The sequence below is a fragment of the Humulus lupulus genome, chromosome 3 (assembly GCF_963169125.1).
Source record: "Humulus lupulus chromosome 3, drHumLupu1.1, whole genome shotgun sequence".
In the NCBI taxonomy this organism is placed as follows: Eukaryota; Viridiplantae; Streptophyta; class Magnoliopsida; order Rosales; family Cannabaceae; genus Humulus; species Humulus lupulus.
In genome coordinates this window covers 4051166-4074546 of record NC_084795.1, presented here as the reverse complement: position 1 = coordinate 4074546, position 23381 = coordinate 4051166, and the positions used below count along the sequence as shown (strand labels likewise).

General features: G+C 34.0%; 3 protein-coding genes across 3 annotated transcripts; 2 read left to right on the top strand and 1 right to left on the bottom strand.

Moving 5' to 3' along the window:
* Nucleotides 1–2725: 2725 nt before the first annotated feature.
* On the top strand, nt 2726–7403 carry LOC133821822 (uncharacterized). Its single transcript, XM_062253973.1, has 11 exons — nt 2726–2944; nt 3052–3152; nt 3300–3438; nt 3841–3945; nt 4027–4087; nt 4291–4811; nt 5013–5127; nt 5801–5856; nt 6388–6494; nt 6580–6667; nt 6876–7403. Exons 1-11 carry the CDS (start codon nt 2783–2785, stop codon nt 7122–7124), a joined length of 1704 nt encoding a protein of 567 aa, XP_062109957.1. The 5' UTR covers nt 2726–2782; the 3' UTR covers nt 7125–7403.
* Nucleotides 7404–9912: 2509 nt separating this feature from the next.
* On the bottom strand, nt 9913–12118 carry LOC133820892 (exocyst complex component EXO70A1-like). Its single transcript, XM_062253461.1, has one exon. It carries the CDS (start codon nt 12101–12103, stop codon nt 10094–10096), a length of 2010 nt encoding a protein of 669 aa, XP_062109445.1. The 5' UTR covers nt 12104–12118; the 3' UTR covers nt 9913–10093.
* A 2395-nt stretch (nt 12119–14513) lies between these two features.
* LOC133821821 (coatomer subunit beta-1-like) lies at nt 14514–19311 on the top strand. Its single transcript, XM_062253972.1, has 4 exons — nt 14514–16731; nt 17679–18191; nt 18635–18720; nt 18884–19311. The coding sequence occupies exons 1-4, from the start codon at nt 14683–14685 to the stop codon at nt 19086–19088; spliced, it is 2853 nt and encodes a 950-aa protein (XP_062109956.1). The 5' UTR covers nt 14514–14682; the 3' UTR covers nt 19089–19311.
* The last annotated feature ends 4070 nt before the right edge of the window (nt 19312–23381 follow it).

The following is a 23381-nucleotide window of genomic DNA, read 5'->3' as shown; positions in this document are numbered from 1 at the left end:
TGATTTGTTCTGATTTCTGTGTTTTTTTTTTCTAGATCTGTTTAAGTAACCAGGTACAATGGTGTTTGATTCTTTTTATTTATTTATAATTTTTTTTTAGATCTAGCTACAACCAGTTACAATAACGATTACTTTAGATTTGTTTGTTTATATCTGATTTTGTTTTCATACCTGATGAAGTAACTAGTACCATGTCGATTGGTTCTTTTTGTTTTTAGAACTAAATCTATAACCAGCTACGATTATGACTAGTTTAGTTTTTTTGTTTGTGATCCTATCTATTTCCAAGTCTGGCTAAGTAACTGGTTACCATTGCAACTAGTTCTTTTTTTTTCATATCTGTTATACCCAAAAATTGGAGAATGCATCCTAGGAGGCTAAGGAGAATGCATCTAGGAGAGTGCCTCCTAGGAGGGCTAAGAAGGTGGTCCTAGGAGACCCCAAGGAGGGTGTGGTCCTAGGAGACCCCAAGGGTGTGTAGGAGGCAAGCCTCCCAAGGTTTTCTAAGTGTTGGCTCGAACGTGTCCAAGGTAAATAGCTAAGGAGGAGGAGTCTCATGCAAGAGAATGGAGACTTAGACTTTCATAAGGAAAGTCTATACAATGTTCGATCGGACATGTTTGGGAGATGCTAAAGAAGGTTGCCTCAATGTTGTCCAAGGTGAGGTTCCCTCAATATTGTCCAAGGTGAGGTTCCCTCAATGTTGTTCAAGGTGAGGTGCCAAGGAGGTTGCCTCGGACCACCTTAGTCCGAGGAGAAGCCAAGGAGATTGGTTCAAGGAGGAACATGGCATGCTAGAGGAGAGTGCATGTTAGAGGAGAGAAGTGCATCTCCTACCACCATGCACGTTCAACCTACCACCATGCACGTTCAACCTACCACCATGCACGTTCAACCAGCCCTTGCATGGGTAGCGAGTAGGAGGTGGACCAACTAGCTAGAGGAGACTAAGTCAGATACAACTTCAACAACATGCGCGGGAATCTCTCATTCTTCCCACAAATGGGGAGTTTGTTACATTTTGAATGTTGAATGTTTATTTGTAATATAAATATAATAAATATAGTAAAATATCCCTATTATAAGGGGATATCAGTTGAGGATCCCATCTCTATAAATAGAGGGCTTATGAGATGAGAGAGAGGCCCCTTCTGCTTATTCTTTCTAGAGAGATAAAATTGGGTCTGTCTATTCTAGAGAGAGAAAGTGCTGAAATTAGAGAGAATTCTTGTATTTTCACAATTTATACTGAAGAAACTCAGTTGGCATAGTCCATCTGATCTTGAGTATAGATTTATAAATCACAACTCTAAGTGGATTAGGCTATTACCGACAATCGGGGCTGAACCACTATAAAAATTCTGTGTTATTTACTTTTCTTGTTTATACCGTCTGTTGTCGTTTACATTCTCTTGAAGGTTCGTCGTATTTGACGTTCTCACGTCGTTGGCTAAAAACGCAGTCAACAATATCTATTTTGTTTTTCAGACCTAGCTATAACCAATTACCTTCACGATCAATTTAGTTTATTTTTTTTCATATCAGTTTTTTTTTTTCAAATCTCACTAAGTAACCTGTTACAATTCAATTGATATTTTTATAATAGTACATTACTAAAAAAATCAAAATTATTTTTATAGTTGTAACTAGTTACTACAACACCACTTAAAAAATAAAACCGATTTTTATTATTATAACCAGTTACCACACATCACTAAAAAAAATTGACAGTGGCACAAGATTACTATCACAAAAAAAATCAAAATTGTTTTGATATTGGTAACCAGTTATTGCGAGTAAAATATTGATTGAAGAAGATAACAAATTATAGAAATTAAGAAGAAATGAGAATAAAAAGTATGGTGATGAAGGTCTCTTATTTTCTTCTTCAAAGAATTATGTAAAAAAAAGTATTTTATAAAATATGAATGATAAAAAATAATACAAATAGATTAAAATAATAAAAATAATCTCAAAACATATCAAAACTAACTACCAAAATTTATAAAAGATAAAGTATGGTATACAAATAAAATTTTATAAATATATGAGAAAAAAACTACCATAAAATTGTAAACAAAAACAAATATGTCATAAAAAACTAAACAAAAAAACTGCCATATTTTTCAAAATTTAAGAAAAAATCTCATATTTAGTGTAATTTCCTAATGGTAAAAGTATCTCTTGACATAATTTTGGAGGATTACTTGATAATACCCAGTTTTAGAATTAGTTAACTAAAATTAGCCATTAAATAAATTCAGTTAAATTTTACCTATTATTATAATGATATTTCTCATAGTGCCCTTGCTTATACACATATAACTTAGGTATCACTAAAGTGTATAATTAGTAGATTCAAATAAATATTGGGTATAAAATTAATTTTTTTTAAAAGTGGCTAAAAATTAAATGACATCTCTAAAACTGGACAATTCGTGTAATTTGTACTAATTAATATTATTAATTATTTTGGTCATATATTTTTTCAAATAAGGTTAAAATATATTAAATTGAACTAAATTCCTGTATTAAATTTAATTAATTATAAAATTATCCCTTTTTTTTAACTAATTACAAAAATAAAGCATTAATTGGTGTTAGGCAATATCCATGAAATTTTGATATTGGTAACTCTCTGTTTTTACTGTTTTTTTAGCTGTCTTTACTGTTTACTCGCACCATTACTCACTCTTCACATGAGACCTATATATATACTCCAAATTTAAATGCAAGAAGAAACTGGAGAGCTCGAGAGTACTGAGAGAAGAGATATTCCGCCATGAAGAAGAAGAAGAGAACCCTATTTGGTATGGAGATTTTCTTGACGAATCCCATGTCTTTCAAAATCCGTAGAGAATCACCACTCATCTCCACTCTCAAATCTTCAATTTCCACCATGCTTCTTGATTTTTTCGCTGAATTCACCGATGAAATTCTCTCTGTAAGTCGTCTATCTACTTCTGATGATTGTTCAGAGAAACTCACGTTGTTTTTACTTTTTTTTTTTTCTTTCTTGATTGAATGATAGCGTGTGTTTTGGCTCTCCAGGAATATATTACCGTGATGATCTGCAATGGAAAGGATCAGTATCAGGCAAGGGATGATTTAGAGGCGTTTCTTGGTGATAAGAGTGCTGAATTCGTGAGTTGGTACTTTGATTCCCTAACTTTCTCGATTAGCTTTTTTTTTTTAACCTCGATTCTTCGAATACTTGTAAATTTCAGAATATGTTAGCATTGAGAATATTGCTTAAAGAGCTGGTTTCTTGTTTCGAAAACCCTATTTTGTTTGGGTAGGTTATGGGATCATCTCTTGAATTGCCATCGTAAATGTGATGAAGATATTCGCATAAGGGTTCTAAAAGAAGTTTCTGTCACCAGTCCTGAAATAAGTGATAGAGAAAGAGACTCAAGAAGTAGCAGGAAACTTTGCAAGGTCGGTGCTGATAGCTTGTTAGAAATATTTCCTATCTGTCTCTGTTTATGCATAGAGGGTAGACTTATTATTTCACAAAGAAAAGAACCATAATGGGATAGGTTTCGAAAAGTAACTAGAAGGAACAAGAAATGATATCATAAATTGTGTTTCCTTTCCCAATTTCCCTACTTATTTGGGCTTACCTAAAATGTTTTCTAATACTACGAATGACTTTGAACTGAAAACACTTGGTTTGTTTACTTTCTTGTTAAAGCTCATTCTGGATTAGTAAATGTGGTTTAAATATCTTGAAGAATGGCAATGAAAACGTGGGAATACCAATCACATATTTCCTTTTGAACGTTATCATTTTTCCTTTATATTACAAATGAGATGATTACTGATTAGGTATTGTTGCAGACTCATAGACATGAGCCTTTGAGAGAAATTGAGGAAGATGAAAAGATTGTTGGTGGCTCAGCAAGCAGAAATGAAGGCGTTGTGTATGTGAAGAAGCCTGAGCAGGTTTTGTTGTTATAAATTATCTTTTTTGGCTGTGGTTTAACAATTTTTCCATCAACTAAAGAATTTTTCCTTCAAGTGCAGGTTCTTGATCATAATGAGCCTATACCTATTTCAATTAGATATCCACAATCTTCTGGATCAGGTAATTATATTGTTAGATGAAATATCTTTGCTCTATAATCATATGTACTAATAATATACGAAATGTATGTCTATACTACATATTTATTCACTAATAAAAACAAATACACACGGATACTCTGTTGCTTATAAGGTGGCATCGCTTATTGGCCACTCATGCTGTTGTACCCTCTGAATTTTTATGCTATTTTTTTTTTTTTGCAGATCACTCTTTTTCCAAACAGCCTGGGGTCTGTAATGTTTTGGGAAAAAGTACTGCACTAGGTTCTGCAATCTCATATTCCATGCATGCTGATATTCCTCGGGTTAGCGTTTGGGATAGACTGGGCATGCCATGTGATGATGTACCTGCAGAGGGCGAGAGTATTGATCTGCATGCTGTTGGTTGTCACAAGCTAGATGAGGAAGTGCACAATCAGCGTGCATCAATAGCTTCCCGGCTTAGTTGTAGGGCCTCTAGTATTGATGGAAGGTCCGAAGGTTACAATAACCTTGATGAGAGTGAGAATCCGGAGGATGGTGTCATGAGAACACGTGAGCCTCATACTTCAGGTGATAACAGACAAAAGAGGCTCTTTAGAGAAATTAGCAGTGGCCCTAGTATTGGTTCAGTTCCTTCAAAGGATAAGGGTAAGATGGAGCCACAAGTCAAAGAAATTTCACTGGAGTTCAAGAGATCAAACGTGGCCACCAAAGATTCAAATACCACTCCAATTGTGGTCTCTGTATGTCCTTGCTGCTATATAATACATCAGTGTAGAAGAGTGGTTGCTAATCTCAAACTTGTGTTAGCTGTTAGGATGGAATTATGTGGTTAAATTGATTTCGAAATGTAGAATGTGTTTATTGTTTTCCCCTGAAGAAGATTTATGTCTCTTTATTCAGAAGGTTTGGTATTAAAGTTGAGTGTTAATATTTTTGTGCAGAAAGTGCTTGATATGAAACAGAGACTGAATCAAATAGAGATGGAGATGACGAAGCTTCGGTCAAAGCAAGTGGAATTGAAGATGGATGGAAAACTTTGTCAAGTGTCAAATCCTAGTAAGCCTATTTATCACTTGAGAGAATTTTATGACTCTGGGATTGATTTGTCCTTGGCAATGCAAACTACCTAATTTTGTTCAATATTTAATACTGATATGTGATTTTGGAGGAAAGGGAAAAATGTAGAAGAAGAAAGGGGATTGATATGCTGGTAATTTGGCTTAGTTCACCCCTAAACCTATGAAGGAAAAAAAAGATGATGTTTTCTGAAGCATTGTTTTTGGCAATTTTCTTATTCTTCAGCTAGATGTGATTTCAATTCCAAAATTCTGTATGAGATGCAGTCATGCGATTTTTCTAATTTGGTGGAATATATATCTACTACTAATTAGGATAGAATATTGTGCTGGGAGTTGAGTACATAGTCCTAAGTTCTAAGTAGGGTTTGGTTTGTCAATTTATGAAGAAATTTAATATCTTAACGAATATATACCGGAAAGATTGAAATGTTATTAAGCTGTTTTACTTTACCCCTTAAAAGGAAAAAAACGAAATTGTATCTTAAATTAAACATCTTGCTGAAATGTCTGTTATTCATTTGCATCTGGGATATATATTTTCCTTTATGTTCAAAATTAATTCGGTTTATGTCACCTTCCTTGTTGACAATGACTCTTTTACCCGTGTTCCAACTTTATGCCAGAATATTATTCACTTGTGTTATTTGCAGGTGAGTTAAAGCATCCAATGGAAGATATTGATTCGAGAACGATATTTGTGACAAATGTAAACTCAACAAAACATTTCATCTTTTTTGCTACTAAATTGGTTGCACCGAGATGACATTAATTATTTTAAAATTTATTTTTCTTGTCGTATTATAAAATGACTTCATTTAGACCAGGCCAACCCTGAATGCTTTCTTGTGTTGGTGAAATGGTTGTTGAAAAGTCAGGCTGTTTACTTTTTACATTAAAAAAAAAAAGAAGGGATTGTAGGAAACATGGATGGTTGGAATTTTCTTATGTGTATGTTCTTGGGTAGTGGTTTGGGTCTATGCAGAACATCTCATTTTGTGAAGTTTCATGTTCATTAGACTTTAGTTTGCTTGGAACTGTCCAAAGGACTTCAAAATAGGTTATAAAGTTTTGAATGATCACTACTTTTCTATGAAGACGTGGACTAGACGTAATAGATAAATACTATCTCTTTTGATCTTTCTTCAACTTATATTTATTATCGTTTCAATTTCACATTTGTAGTTAGTTTTATCATTTCACGATCACTATTCTCATACGCTATACCATCGGAAAACAGGTGCATTTTGCTGCAACTAAGGAAGGTTTGTCATTGTACTTTGCCAAGTGTGGTGCCATTGTCAATGTGATAATATTGATCGATCCAGTAACTGCTAAACCAAAAGGGTAATGTTTTGTCTATTATATGTACCATCTATGTAACAATAAATGGTACCATGACAACAAATAAGGTTCTTCATTCCTTTCTCAGGTCTGCTTATATTACATTTGCTAGCAAGGAGTCTGTTGACAAAGCAGTGGCACTCAGTGGAACAGCATTTCTTTCAAGGACAATTCAGGTATGGTAGTGATGTGGTATTGTGCTTTCTGCATAGGTCTATCTAGACATGCATGTGTTTGATCGTCAAAATCAACCGCTTAGAGTAGGAGCTAATTGGACTTTCAATTTTATTGGAAATGTTTTCTGCCATATCAGAGAATCACTTGAGAAGTTGGCTCGAAATCCATGAAATCAATTCCTCTTACACTTGTAAGATTCTTATGTAGGTGTTGAGAAAGACAGAAGCAGCATTAGCACCAATCCATGCTGGCAAGTCTTTAAAAGTTCCGACGCTGTTGCCTAATGGAAACAAGGTGACTGTCCCCACCAAACCATATTATTCGAACCATCATCTACAATGGCGAAGAGAGCACGTCAGCAGCACATCAGAACCATCAGCCTCAGCTAGTGATCGCAGTCGGCCTCTTCTGCCAGTCACAGAGAGCTTTTCGTTTCACCGAGAGGAGAATACTTAGCTACACCAATGACAGTATCCATTTAGATATGATTTTCTTAACCATACCGCGCTACCAATTGGGTAGGCTTGATTAGTTGATTTGCTAATTTTACTTTTGAAATTAGACCGGTGTCTTTGTGGAATCAGAATATGCAGAATAGTAGAGATGATCATGGTGTCTCCTTTAGAATATGTAAATGTCTTGATCTCAGGGAGTATACAAACTCTTGTACAAATCTTATTGTTCATGATTGAATTTTGATTCAGTTTTGTGATTGTGTATTGTATATAAGATGTAGTGCAATGTGAAAGTAAATATACTTTACATATAAGCATGCATAATATGGGTGTTTAACACTAATCTAATCTCTATACTTTAGTTTGATAAAGTAAATAAATAAACTTTTTTTTCTTAAAAAAAATATTAGTTGCTTGTATATGAAAAGTGAATTATTTGGTATGCGTTTGAACTAATTAGTTATATATTTTTTATTCAAAGTGTAATTAAATCATGTACATAAATAGATAACACTTAGATCTTAGATTATTGGGTTTAGACCTTTAAGACCTTGTATATTGCCTCATTACCTGTTTGGATTCTATGTTTTGACAAATTATTTTTTGGACCTTGTTAAAATAGTTAAAATAGGTTCATAAAACTGATTTTGATGAACAAAAAATTGAATATAACAACACAGCTTTTAAGCAGAATGATTGTATTTTTGTTCTGAGTTGTTAGTTTGATTAATTATTTGTGATTTTAGTTCAAATTTTTTTGATCAAAATCGGTTTTAAGGTTCTATTTGAACTATTTTAGATTATTTAATAGAATTAACATATCATTAAATATAATATGTATATATATATATATATATATTCGCGGTAAAAATTGAGGTGTGTAATATTTAGCATTACTCTGTCTATATAGTACATAGTACAAAATAAATAATGGAAGTACAATAATAATAATAATGAGATTAATATATGGTATTACGATATAGTTAGTTTCGTAGTTAAAGTTAGAGATCGAACACCTCAATTTAAAAAAAAAAATTATAATAATAATAATAATAATATTATTATTATTATTATAAATTACGTACACTTAACTTTCTTTTCCAATGAAGATTAGGATACATATGTATGTGATGTGAGGGTGTGATTAACAAAAATATAGAACAATTAGGCTGTGTTTGGTATAAAGTAGAATTGGGAGTTTTGACTCTCCAGATGTAGATTTGAGAATTTGCAGTTGAGTTTGGCAAGAAAAAGACATAATACTCTTGTTAGAGATGAGTAAAATTTGGTTGTTTAGGGATATATTGACTTCTTTTGAAGACAATAATATGACAAGAATATTATATTGTCATATATAACACCTAAATTTATTCTAGTAGAATACCAACCAATCAAGAAAATGACTTATATTGCCTTTAAAGTATTTTTTTTGGTTAAGTGAATTGTTTCTGAAAATGACCTTAATCAATAACAATCATCTAATTACAGCTCATTACAACAACATTACTAAATTAGTTTTATCGAAATACAAAGTTGGTACCCTATATTTTTAATAATGCTCATCTGGTGTCATGTAATTTGAAATTGTACATATTTGGTACCTTGGACTCAAATTTGAATAATAAAATTTTATCAATATAATCAAACTACCCTCAATAATATATAATTACGTAATTAAATTTGAATTTAAAACTCATATAATTGAAGATAGTTTGGTTATATTAATAAAATTTTATTGATAAAATTTAAGTTCAGGGTACTAAATATGTACGATTTCAAATTACAAGGTACCAGATGAGTATTATTAAAAATATTAAGTACCAAGTATACTTGTATTTCGATAAAACACAAGGTACTAAATGAGTATTTACCGAAAAAGAAAACAAAAAAGACAAATAGATAGCAAGCCTAGTGAGCCCCAATGATGCTGCAACTACAATCCATTTTACAAGTTTTAGAGATTCACTTGGTTCATAAATTTTAATGGTTCTTTAAATCTCTAAAATTGTTTCCATTATTAACTATTTTAACTTCTTTTTCACTTTGTTATTAATTAGCGTAGGTAATTATTTGGTATCCTGTATTTTTGCAAAGTATCATTTTGGTACCTTGTGTTTACAATAATTCTAATTTGATACCCAACTATACATATTTGATACCCTAAACTCAAATTTAATTAATAAAAATTTACCAATTTAATTAAATAGCTCTTAATTATTTGAGTTCCAAATTCAAATTTAATTACTTAATTATATATAACTAATACCAGTTTGATCATATTGATAAAATTTCATTAATCAAATCTGAGTATAGGGTACCAAATATGTATGATTTTAAAATACAGGGTACCATATGAACATTATCGAAAAAATCGGGTACCAAAACGATACTTTGTAAAAGTACAGGGTACCAAATAAGTAAATTCCCTATTAATTATTGTGTCTATATAGATAATACAAGGGAATTTACTCATTTGGTACCCTATGTTTTTGCAAAGTATCATTTTGGTACTCTCTGTTTTCAATAATGCTCATATGGTACCTTGTATTTTAAAATTATACATATTTGATACCCTAGACTCAGATTTGATAGATAAAATTTTGTCAATATGATTAAACTGTCATCAGTTATATGTAATTAAATAATTAAATTTAAATTTAGAACTTACATAATTAACAGCAGTTTGATTAAATTGGTAAAAATTTATTAATTAAATTTGAGTTTAGGGTACCAAATATGTACGATTTTAAAATACAGGGTACTATATGAACATTATTGAAAACAGAGGGTAACAAAATGATACTTTACAAAAATACAGGGTACCAAATGGTTACCTACCCATAATACAATGACATAAGAATGGAAGAATTCAAGTACATAATATTCTTATATTCTAATGTTGAGAAAGAACAAGAGTAGTAAAAGCACTAAAACACTATTTTTACATGACACTACTAAAGAAGATCTTATTTACATAGCAGTGAGTGTAAACCGAAACTGATTGGTGACAACATTCTTGAGTTTACCAATCAAACGAACATGTTTGTTGGAGGAGAACTTGGCCAGCTTTGGTTGAAACAGAGAACTCAGCTTACTCTCCAAGCTCTTTTCAGTGTGCTTGACATACTTACCAGCACTGGCATCTTGCTCAACCAAGGCTCTGTAACTCTCTATGTAACTCCTATAAGTTGGGACAACTTCCTCAACTAAAATCCGACACACTTTTCGCCTCAAGTTTTCGTCTGAAATCACCCAATTCGATTGCTTTTCATAGCTTTCTTCAAATGCCTCATTGAAAGCCTTGAGCCTTCTCTTGTTATCTGCATCATAATCCAAACCAGTACTAGTTTTTTCTCTTCTTGAAACCGAAATCGAAACTAGACCTTTTCGGGTTACAAGAGGCAGAAGAGTCTTTCCCCAGCTCTCCTTGAGGTACAAAGCTGCATAGTAGTCCTTGTACTGATCATGTGAAGCTAACCAAGTGTCTCCCATCATATCACCAAGCTTTGTCCCTCTTAGATTGCTGAAATGGCAATGGTTATTCATCATGAAAAGGTATGAGAGTGAGGTGTCTGAATAGGCCTTTGACCATGAATCCAAATTCAACCCAATTTCCTTCATCATGTTGTAGAACTGGATTGAGAGAAGACCCTCTTGATAGATCTCTTGTTTCCATTTTTGATTGATGGTTAAGACCTCAGTCAAGGCTGGCTTGTAGTCCTCACCAAGAAGTTGGTTACAATAGTCAGTTATGAATCTCACAAGCCTTGGAACACTCCCATCTTGAGGAGGCGAAAATCGCCTCTGTGATCCTACTTGGAAGGGGAGTTCTTGGAATATGTCACAAGCATCTTCCACAACTTTCTTGACGAGTTCCCTCGTCGGGTTTTGGATTTCCATGCAGGCCGTGCTGCCATAAAGCCGGTTGAAATCCATTCTCAGATTGTTCAGGACTTTGAAAATGTCTAGCAGCTTGAGGAGCTTGATGGGTTCCTTTTTCATGTTGGTAACTTCATTTCCAAATTCAAGGAAAGAAATGATTCCTGATTCTATCGAAATTCTTGCGAAACAAGGCATCCAAACATCCGAACCAATTTTCTCAAACACTTTTTTGCTGAGTCTGTACTCATGATCAAAAATATGTTTCAGAGCCAACTCCAAATGCATACCCCATTGCTCAATGTAATTCTCAACACTTTGCATATCATCACTATCTGATATCTTCACATCAAGATAATCCAAACCAAGAGCTTGTAATCTCCTTCTAGCATTTGAAACCCGGATTTTGACAAACAAAGATACACACTTTTCAAGTCTATCATTAGCCTTTAACCTCTCAATTATGGCATGTAGCTGTTCAATCACAGACACTGGCAACTCCAATGGAGACGCCATAGGAACCAAATCAGTACTCTCTGTCAATAAAAACAGCTTTCTCAACTCATTTTCAAGCTTGTCTAAGGCATCAGAGAGCAACCCTCCTTCCATATGAAAACTCTCTTCCATTCCATGCAACTGCTTCAAGATTCTCGAAGAATTTTTCAAATTTAACAGGCGCTCGTCGCCTTCAAGGAGCTCGAAAACATCTTCGAGCCACTGAATTGCTAGCAGGCTGTGGCTGGCAAGAAACTTTAGTCCTTCTCCAAGCCTTCTTATGAGTGAGAGGTAAGCAAAGAGATCAGTATGCGGATCAGACGAGATGAGTGCCTTCTCAAGCTCGGAAACAGCCTGATAAACCCTCAGAATTGCAGCTGTTGGACCAATGGCACAGTCAACTTGGTTCCTCACTCTGACATATGTAGTTTTATGGCTATGAACCTCTCTAACTTCAGCTTCTAAAGGAACTAGTCTTTGGTTGATTTCTCTCAATCTTGACCCGGTTTCATCTAACTCAGTACCAACTTGTTTAGACTTCTGTAAGCTTGCCTTGAGTAACTGTCTAGCAGCTTCAAAATTCTGAGTGTTTCCCAACTCAGCCATTGCCAAAAATGTCTCCTTTCTTTGAATTTTGCACCAGTTGATATTATGAGATTCTGACAAACAGAGTCCCAAGTTAAGACTTACACACAAAAATGTTGTGTTTCTTTTGGATCACTCAATCACTTTCCTCACCAAACTCACCAAAACAAGTTAAAAAAAAAAAAGATGAGTACCCACATTCAAACCAAACCTCACTTGCAAAACAAACATAGCTTGGAAGCCTCAACAACCAATGCTTAATTTGAAATTTGGTTTAGAATTTAATGCAAACAAACAGATAAGTCAGTCCAAAAAGAAAAGAAAAGAAAAGAAAATTTTCTGAAAAATGAAGTCTCTTATTAGTGTAAACTACTGACCAGATTTCTTTGTCCACAACCTCCCAAATCACAAGATGCTGCCAAATTTTGTTTTTTACCTGATGATCAATAAATCAGTGACCATTAATAAACACACAAAGTTGTTTTTTTTACCATAGAAAATTTCTGATTTTTTCCACTTTTTAAGGCTTATTTTGCTCTTGCTTTCTCCAACAATTGTGTACCAACTCTTTACCATTTTTGCAATTCTTGTTTGGGCTATAAATAAGAAAAGAACATGGAATTGGAATAAAAAGGATCTCTTTGTTTGTTTATGTATTCAATGCTTTGTTGGACTTTAACAAACAAGAAATAACTTCACATACAATTTATGAACAATATTATTGATACAAAAAAATGAGTATTGCTACATCTTTGCTCTGAAAATTTAACAATCAAATGTAAGTTTCAAATTTTAGATTATTTTTAAATATGCAAATCAAAATCTTAATCTTACATAAATCATAATAGTCAAAATCTTATAAATCAAGACATCTTACCTTGATTCATAACGAGAGCAATTGATTTCTAGCAAACAAACAAATTCTCTCTTGACCTATTTAGATTGACAAGCTTTGTTGATTGAGAGAAAACTAGTTGTAGATAAAGAGAGGACCAAATGTTTCACTTTATATTATAGACCTTTCATTAAGGAAATTATCTTATATTAATTAATCAATTCCTATTAGGGATTCTCTTCTCCTTGATTTTCTATGGTGATCCAGAAATTACTCCTCATTGGTATTAATAGCAACCTAAATTAAAGAAATCATTTGATAACATGTAGATAAAATCAAAAGAAATCACCATGAAAAAAATGCTTTACTACATAGATTCAAAATGGCCATCTCCAACTAAAGAATGACCATAGAGGGGTGTTCAAAAAAATCGCCAACCCGCATAAATCGTTCACACTGCACCATCAAGATTTAAACCCTTTGTGGTTCGATATGAGTTTTATTGAATTGCAAAATTTTAATTTGAGTTTTGAATTTGCTCATGTGGTTGTATCATTCAAATTTTAAGTTGAACTATTTATGTTTAATTGTCATGAATATTGAATGTTGCTCAATTTTTTAATGTAAAGTTGTAAAATGCATAAACTACATTAGTTGTCCCCCATTTTCCCCGTACCCAATAGTTAGACCTAAGACTGTATGAGAAGGCTCGGATCAGCCCAATGCCCTATAGAGCTACCATTTGTGCGACCACTCCTCGAGTCAGGCAAACCTCTTCCTGAGCTGAAGCATGATCCTTCGGGGTCCATGCTCTCGTGATGACCTAAGGGGGGGCATTGGGCTTCTCCTAATTGACTTCGAGGTTATTTACCTAGCGGTTGTGAGACTCCTTACAAGTGTCACTCCACGTGTCGATCACTTAGTCTAATAATTAGGTATTTAACTTTACCCAGTCTAGAAGGATGCTCGACACACAAGTAAATAGGGAAAGCGTATCACACGCTTTCCAACCTGTTAATCCACTGAAGGATGACACCCCCATGTATCACATTAGTAAGGGGCATCATCCCTTCTACCTCCCATAAAAGAAGGAACCCCTAGTACATGCCTACAGATTAGCCTCCACTCTACAATTTGATTAGACGGCGACGATTCTCATCGATAACCAGGGTCTGCCCAGACATAGGTGGGCTAGGCCTGTGCCTAGGGCCCCAAATAAAAAGGTCTCATTCTTTGAAAATACTATTTTTTTCTATACAAAAAGGTCTCATAATTTTACAAAAATACAATTTTAATATAAATATTGTAAAAATACCAAAAAGTTTCCTTTGCCCCAATGCTCACGGGCCGGCCCTGTCGATAACCACCCTTGATTTTACCCATTCCTTTTGCATACCACTCAAAACAACCTACACACGCACTTAAAAATTACAATAATAAATCATATACAAGTGTTATAAATCAATTTTTCAAAAAATATATATACATTAGTATGGGCCTAAACCCAAAACGACCGAATACCCAAATCTTGGGCCGGCCCAAATGCCCAAAACAACTGAATTACTTTTGTGAACTTCATTACGGGCCCTGGTTTTCCTCAGATCTCCAAATTTTCGCTTCGTCTTCTTCCTCGGACACGGGACTCGTATCCATTTCTGTACATTCCCAATTCTCCATTCAATTTTCTCACTCACCAATCTAGCTACGCTACTCAAATCCCTAGATCTGAAACTTCACTTGGATTTTCAGATCTCGATTTCCGAAAATGGAGAAGTCTTGTACCTTACTGGTTCACTTCGACAAGGGCACGCCGGCCCTCGCTAACGAGATCAAGGAGGCCTTGGAAGGAAACGAAATCGAATACAAGATCGACGCTATGAAGAAGGCTATCATGCTCCTCCTCAATGGCGAGACCATTCCCCAGCTCTTCATCACCATTATTCGCTACGTTCTTCCTTCTGAGGACCACACCATTCAGAAGCTTCTCCTTCTCTACTTGGAGATCATTGACAAGACCGATAGCAAGGGCAAAGTCCTCCCTGAGATGATTCTCATTTGCCAGAATCTCCGTAACAACCTCCAGCACCCCAATGAGTACATCCGCGGCGTCACTCTTCGATTCCTTTGCCGCCTCAACGAGGCCGAGATCGTCGAGCCTCTTATCCCTTCGATTCTCCAGAATTTGGAGCACCGCCACCCCTTTGTTCGCCGTAACGCAGTCCTCGCCGTCATGTCCGTCTACCGCCTTCCCGGGGGTGATCAATTGCTGGTCGATGCCCCGGAGATCATCGAGAAGTTCCTCTCCTCCGAGCAGGACAATTCTAGTAAGCATAATGCCTTTCTCATGCTCTTTACTTGTGCCCAGGAGCGTGCTGTTAATTACCTTTTCACCCACATTGATAAAATTATCGATTGGGGTGAGCAGCTTCAGATGGTCGTTTTAGAATTGATTAAGAAAGTTTGTAGAGCCAATAAGGGAGAGAAGGGAAAATACATTAAGATTATTATCTCTCTTTTGAATGCCCCTTCCAGTGCTGTTATCTATGAGTGTGCTGGGACGCTTGTTTCCCTGTCCTCGGCCCCAACGGCTGTCAGGGCTGCAGCCAGTACTTACTGCCATCTTTTGCTCTCCCAGAGTGATAACAATGTCAAGCTCATTGTTCTTGATAGGCTCAATGAGCTTAAAGCCTCCCATAGGGAAATCATGATTGAGTTGGTTATGGATGTTCTTAGAGCTCTTTCCAGCCCGAATCTAGACATTAAGAGGAAGGCCCTTGATATTGTGCTTGATTTGATTACCCATAGAAATGTCGATGAGGTTGTTCTTATGTTGAAGAAAGAGGTTGTCAAGACTCAGAGTGGCGAGCATGAGAAGAATGGCGAGTATAGGCAGATGCTGGTGCAAGCCATTCACAATTGCGCCATTAAGTTCCCTGAGGTTGCAAGCACTGTGGTGCATCTGTTGATGGACTTCTTGGGTGACACCAATGTGGCTTCTGCCTTAGATGTTGCTGTTTTTGTACGTGAGATTATTGAAACCAACCCGAAGTTGCGTGTTTCTATAATAACGAGGCTGCTGGATACTTTTTACCAGATTCGTGCTTCCAGGGTATGTGCTGGTGCTCTTTGGATCATTGGTGAGTACTGCCTTTCACTTTCCGAAGTGGAGAGTGGAATTGTGACCATTAAGCAATGTCTTGGGGACCTCCCTTTTTTTACCCCTTCTGAGGAAGGGGAGGATCTAGGTGCTCAAAAGACTTCTCAGCCTGTAAACTCCACCACTGTGTCCTCTAGGAGGCCTGTGGTACTTGCAGATGGGACTTATGCCACCCAGAGTGCGGTATTGGAAACTGCCTTGTCTCCACCTACACTTGTCCAAGGATCTTTGGCTTCTATTGGAAACTTGAGATCTCTTATTCTTTCAGGTGACTTTTTTCTCGGGGCTGTTGTAGCTTGCACATTGACAAAGCTTGTATTGAGATTGGAGGAGGTTCAGTCGTCAAAAACTGAAATTAACAAAACAACTACACAAGTTTTATTGATCTTGGTTTCTATGCTTCAATTGGGTCAATCCTCAGCTCTTCCACAACCCATTGATAATGATTCTCATGAGAGGATTGTGTTGTGTATGAGATTGTTATGCAACACTGGTGATGATGTTAGAAAAATATGGTTGCAGTCGTGCAGGGAGAGCTTTGTGAAAATGCTAGCAGATAAGCAGCTCCGGGAAACAGAGGAGATAAAAGCTAAGGCTCAAACATCTAATGCACAACCTGATGACCTTATCGATTTCTACCATTTGAAGAGCAGGAAGGTATGTGCAAAATCTTATTTCGTCTCTTAAAATGTGTTTAATTAAATGGATTACGATGTTTATATAACAAATATATATTATATGTTTCGTTATTACTCCATTTCTTTTGGGTAATTTTAATATTTGGTCATGTATGTGTACTCCTTGTTCCTGATTTACTTTCCTTGAATATTCTAGACTCTTTGTTCCAGTCGGACCATATTTTTACAGCATTGGAAAATCATGTCAAGTTGCTTGCAGCATTTCCCTCAAATTGATTTAGAACTAAAGAGAGAAATGAGATGAAAAAGAAGAAGAAAGAGAAGAAATTTATAGAACCGAGAGGATGAGAGACTTCTAGAGACAACAATTAGAGAATTCTGAAGTTTGTACTTTTTAAATTAGTCTTAAAAAATAAAGTGAACATAAAAAAAAAATTTATACATCGGCCATTAAACCAAACTAGGAAGCTCGAACAAACCTGACAACTAAATAAATCTAATTACCCAAAACTTAATGAAATCTATTAAATAATAAGTACATAACGTAATAACCATAAATTTTGTTTGGGATCCCCATCACAAATGTTATTCTAAATTGATACATTTCTCTTACCCTCTTTAAATTTCAAACCTGGTTTGTGCTCCACACACATTTACACATACGTAGATACACAAATATACAATATATTTGTGTGGTATAAAGTATTTTACTAAGCTGTACGAGTGGTTTTTTTTTACTAAGCAGTTCATGTGTTTGGTTAATGTTTTCTGTGATCTGTCTTTTTTCAAAACTGCTGCTAAATATGATACTATCTGTTTTCTGTTGAAACTTTTTCAAGGCTCTTGATGTCATCTTAATGTGTTTCGCTAGAGTTGTGTATCATTTTCTTCCTGCCTGTATTTCTCCTCTGTTCATATCATGCTATTAGTTTTCATATGATTATCTTACAAGTGCATATTTTTCAGGGCATGAGCCAGCTTGAGTTGGAGGATGAGGTCCAAGACGATCTCAAACGTGCTACAGGAGAGTTCACAAAGGATGGAGATGATGCAAATAAACTGAATCGCATTCTTCAGCTCACAGGATTCAGTGATCCAGTTTATGCGGAGGCATATGTCACTGTTCATCATTATGATATTGTACTTGATGTCACTGTCATTAATCGAACTAAGGAGACACTACAGAATTTGTGCCTGGAGTTGGCCACCATGGGTGATCTCAAGCTCGTAGAGCGACCTCAGAACTATACTCTAGCTCCTGAATCGAGCAAACAGATAAAGGCAAATATTAAGGTTTCTTCAACTGAAACAGGAGTGATATTTGGCAATATTGTGTATGAGACTTCTTCAAATGTACATGACAGGAGTGTAATTGTTCTCAATGACATCCATATTGACATAATGGATTACATCTCTCCTGCTTCCTGCGCTGACGTGACATTTAGAACAATGTGGGCAGAGTTTGAGTGGGAGAATAAGGTATTTATTCATTCATTTATTTATTATTATTCTCTTATTAATTTGGAATTTTTTTCTTTTCAATTTTTAATAATCTTCTGATGCAATTTGTAGGGTAGTTTGTATTTGTTATGGTTATTGATTAAACCCAAAAAAGCACTCGGAAGATTGCGACTTTAGACCATCTGACTAGATTTTATTTATTGTTATTTATAGAAGTTGAGGGATCTTTTTTTGAGATACTGCTATACTACACATCCTATGATCAGGGTACTTTTGGTTAGGTTAGACAAATTTGGGTGTGGTACAAGTGGCAAATGAGGCAGTGAGAGATAATAGTAATGAAAGTGTTTGGTATTTTTCCGAACTAGATTTGAGAGATTTGAGAAAACTCGTATTAGTGTCGATTGGGACTTTCTAAATCGTGCAATTTATTTATTGACGCAACAATTGCTCTAATTCAGGTTGCTGTTAACACTGTTATTCAAAACGAGAAGGGATTTTTGGACCACATTATGAAATCAACAAACATGAAGTGTCTCACTCCACCGTAAGTTTTTTGGTCCTCACTTCTTTGTTTGAATTTCAATGATATTCGGGTTCATCCTCTTGGCTTCATTTTTATAGAACCTACAATATAACTGCTCCATTACATGTATCTATGTATGTATGTCTAAATCCACAGTGCTCTTCTTTTCTTATTGGAATTTTAGATCCGCGCTCGAAGGGGAGTGCGGGTTCCTAGCAGCTAACTTGTACGCGAAGAGTGTTTTCGGGGAGGACGCTCTGGTGAATGTGAGTATCGAGAAACAAGCAGACGGTAAGCTAAGTGGATACATCAGAATAAGAAGTAAAACTCAAGGCATTGCATTGAGTCTTGGGGACAAGATCACATTGAAACAGAAGGGTGGTGCTTAGTGTAAGCAAGTCCTTGCCAAGTTATATTATCTTCGCAATTTCATTTTTTTGGTCGTGGATTTACTTTGTGTAGCCTTGAATTGTTACAAGATTCATCCTGTATTTTGATCTTTTTAGAAGAGAGAGAGAGATAGGGAGAGAGAGAGAGAGAGAGAGAGAGATGAACATGGTGAACCAGATATCAATAACGAAAAGCTTCATGCTGTCAGTAAATTTGTATCGATGTGAAGAGTTTTTGCTTGTGTTTTATGTCAGCCAAGTGAGTTCAAAAATACCAAACGAGATAATACAGGAATGCAAGATTAAGATGCTGAGATTATTTTGATATTTTCGTCTAAATTTTCTATAAAAAATTAAGAAATTTTGTGGCAAATGTTTCCAACACACACGTGACCAATTTTTCTGCTTTTTCAGTCCTATTGATATTAATTTTTAAGGGTACCACTTACGTATAGTATCATAGTAAAGAAAAACATAAATACTAAATCGGTATGTGAAAATATGATAAAATATGTTATTATACTTTTTGGATTCTGTGTTTTGTCTTATTACTTGTTTAGATTTTGTGTTTTGATAAATTATTTTTTGGATCCTATATTTTGTAAAATAGTTAAAATAGAACTATAAACCTGATTTTGGTCAATGATTTCTCAACTAAAATCACAAATAAACTGGGTTCACTTAAAAATTGTGTTGTTATATTCAATTTTTTTTTATCAAAATTGAGTTTAGGGTTTTATTTTAACAATTTTACAAAATATAAAGTCCAAAAAATAATTTGTCAAAACACAAAACCCAAAAAAGTATAAACCAATGATGGTATTATAAATATATTTTTACAAATATGTATATGTTTATTTAATTGATAAAGCAAACACCACTATATTTGGAAATTTCTTTCAAATTTTTATCAATTAAAAAAGGAAAAAAAGAAGAAGATTTTTGTTCGTTTTTATATAAGATCATACTATGGCTCCAATAAATTATAGTAGTTTTAATATTAAATTAAAATTGTGAAATGACATGAGTAGTTTAATTAACTGATATTTTGCCACTCCATATTTCATTCCTTTTTTGTTTTCGTAGAGTAGAGTATGCTAATTTTACAGAAAAAACAAGCCTGTGATTTGGTCTTAAAATACATGAATAAAATAACATTAATCACATCATTAAAAAATAATAACATTATGAATACTATTCTTTTCAATTTAATATATATACATAATAATAAACTTTGAAAATAATATGAACTTTTTGGCCACAAAAAAATCATCATCTTCTCTCTCTCCAACAACACATTTTTCGATTTCAAATTACAGTGAGCAATACCCTTCCATGAATGCACTTAACACTTCTCAAAACCCCTTCCTTTGCTTGGACTCGTCATAAAGCGGAGAATTGTTGATGAAATCTAGTAAAGCTCCACTAGAAGCGTACTCATAGTTGAATTTGGAAAAAAGAGACTGATTAATAAAGTGATATTTTGACACGCCATATTAATTTCTTCTATTTTTGTTCTTTTAGCAAAAAAGTTAATCTTATTGCAGGCAAAGAAAAGAAACAATTAAAAGTGTGTTTTAATTATTAGTGTTAAAGAATGAAACGAATACGAAAATAGAAGAACACTCAAACTATCAAATTATTGTGTTTATGTAGGGGAGAATAAAATAGTAAAATTAATCTTTAGCTAATGTGGGACTTTGATTTTATTTTATTTAACAAATATTCTAATAAAAAAAGTATAAATAAGGATATATTTTCATAATTATTTTTTGTTTTTTTTTGTCTTAAGGCCTCAAGTTTACTAATTCATAAAAGAATAAAGAGATGCAAATCACCAAAACTCAAATCAATCGTATAAATATAATAACACGAAAAAGAAGAGAAGAAGAACCATGCACTACAAATAGGAACTAAAAAAAATTAGTTCAAATAATAAAAATAATTGTAAAGTATAAATAAACTAGATTGACAAAAATATCAAATAATAAATATTGCTCCAAGTTATAAAGTTAGTGAATATATATACTTTTGTGATTTTTTTGTGTTTTTCGGTTCGTGAGAAGTTTTCGGCGCGAATTTTTTTGTGACTGTTTATTGTAGTTATTTGGAGCATCTTACAAATTTTCAGGAAATCTCGAATAATTTATAATGCTAAAAACTAAATACAAACAGGTTGTTGCAGACGTGATTAATTATATATATATATATATAGTATAAATGGGTGAAGAGAAAGATCATAGTTTGCCTAGTCGAAGTATTAGGGTTCGACCTGGGGCTGTAGTGGATTCAGATTGATGATGATGATAGAATAATGGCTAGTAGTAGAAGAGAGTGTTGTAAATGGGGTAGGGGTCAACTCCTTGGAAAAGGAGGATTTGGGTCGGTCTACTTGGCCCACATGACTCAACCAAAATCACATATTATTCTAGGAGGCTCTTCATGCTTTCACCCACTCATGGCTGTCAAAATCACTTTGGCTTGTGACAGACACAGAGCCGGCCCTAAAAAATAGTGGGCCTAAGACGGTTTTAATAAATTTAAAAAAAATGGGCCCTTTTGTATATGTAATTTTAAATAAAATTAAATTAATATTTAGTAATATAAAATTAAACTAATAAAATTAAACTAATTTTAAATAAAATGGGCCCTGGGTAGGGGTGGGCCCTAGGCACGGGCCTAGCCCGCCTATGCCCAGGGCCGGCCCTGGACAGACATGATCACGATCAACTATGATAAAAGAATGGTATTCTATAATATGTTTTTAGGGTACGCTTCTAGTTGAACTTTATTAGATTTCATCAATAATTCTTCGCTTTACGACGAATTCAAGCAAATGAAGGGATTTTAAGAGGTGTTGATTGTATTCACGAGAAGAGTGTTGTTCACTGTGATTTGAGACTAGATAATGTATTGTTGGTAAAAGAGAGAAGATGATGTGATTTTGGATATGATTGGATGACTCCTATTCCTGTTAAAGGCACTCATATATATATTTGGCTCCCGACAGGGCCGACTCTAATGGTGTGCAAGCTTGGCTACTGTACAGAGCCCCAAAAAAGAAATGACCCAATATTTTTTTTTTAATGTTTTTCAGATTTTTTTTTTTAATAAACCCAATTAAACAACCCAAAATATAGGGCCTAATTTGATTTTTTTTTTCTCTTTTTTTTTAGTAATTTTTTAGTTTTTTTTTCTTTTAGTGTTAAAAATTTTATTTACAAATTACAATTTTTTTATTAGGGGCCTAAATTTTAAAATTAGAACAGGGCCTCCAAAATATTTAAGACGGCCCTGGCTCCCGAGTGTGTGTGGGTGAAGACCAAGTTCAGGAGCAATGTTCTGATATTTTGGCGGTTAGTGTTATGGTTTCTAATGAAGAGGCTAAGGATTTTCTAATGAAGTGCTTTGAAAAAAATCAATTCATGGCTGACAAGAAGATGATTAGCAATTCATGAACATCTTTTGAATAATAAGAAGAGAGAATTCAATTCATGAACGTTGTTGGGATGTGGTCAAATCAAATTAGAGTGATGAAGAAGAGTACTTAGTTCAATCTACGAAAAAAAGGAATGAAATATGGAGAGAAAAAAATATCAGCTAATTAAACAACTTATATTATTTTCCAATATTTTAATTTAATATTAAAACTACTATTAATCCATGTCATGTCATCCATGTGAGATTGGATAATTAGCAAAATTGGATTAATTGGAACTCCACAAAACTAGCAAATTCATGGTTAGAATTAGTAATGACAAGTCCTCAAACAGAGCCCCAACTCTTTAAATTAGTAATTGAGTTTATACATTTTTAGACAAGTTATTTTGACTCATTAACTGTTTGGACTTTGTGATTTGATAAATTATTTTTCAGATTCTATGTTTTGTAAAATATTTCAAATAGGTCCCTAAATCTGATTTTGATGAACAAAAAATTGAGTATAACAACACAGTTCTTAGGCAGAATGGTTGTATTTTTGTTTTGAATTGTTAGTTTGATGAATTATTTGTGATTTTAGTTCAAAAAACTTTAATCAAAATCGAGTTTAGGGTTCTATTTGAACTATTTTAGTAAATACAGGATCCAAAAATAATTTGTTAAAATATAGAGTCCAAACAAGTAACGAGACAAATTATGGGATCTAAAAATGTATATAAACCCTTAGTAATTATCTGATTATAAACTTGATAACCATGATTTCCCTCTTCCTTAATTGCTTTGCATTATTAAATATTATTATTAAATAATTTCGCATTATTATTATTATATTTCCATATTTAATAACAATTC

What these genes read in the sequence shown, in the direction of transcription:
- LOC133821822 (XM_062253973.1), top strand. Translation starts at nt 2,783, where the DNA reads ATGAAGAAGAAGAAGAGAACCCTATTTGGTATGGAGATTTTCTTGACG. An exon ending in TCCACAATCTTCTGGATCAG is followed by an intron (nt 4,088 to 4,290) that starts GTAATTATATTG and finishes TTTTTTTTGCAG; the next exon opens with ATCACTCTTTTTCCAAACAG. An exon ending in CCACTCCAATTGTGGTCTCT is followed by an intron (nt 4,812 to 5,012) that starts GTATGTCCTTGC and finishes ATTTTTGTGCAG; the next exon opens with AAAGTGCTTGATATGAAACA.
- LOC133820892 (XM_062253461.1), bottom strand. Translation starts at nt 12,103, where the DNA reads ATGGCTGAGTTGGGAAACACTCAGAATTTTGAAGCTGCTAGACAGTTA.
- LOC133821821 (XM_062253972.1), top strand. Translation starts at nt 14,683, where the DNA reads ATGGAGAAGTCTTGTACCTTACTGGTTCACTTCGACAAGGGCACGCCG. An exon ending in ACCATTTGAAGAGCAGGAAG is followed by an intron (nt 16,732 to 17,678) that starts GTATGTGCAAAA and finishes CATATTTTTCAG; the next exon opens with GGCATGAGCCAGCTTGAGTT. An exon ending in AGTTTGAGTGGGAGAATAAG is followed by an intron (nt 18,192 to 18,634) that starts GTATTTATTCAT and finishes GCTCTAATTCAG; the next exon opens with GTTGCTGTTAACACTGTTAT.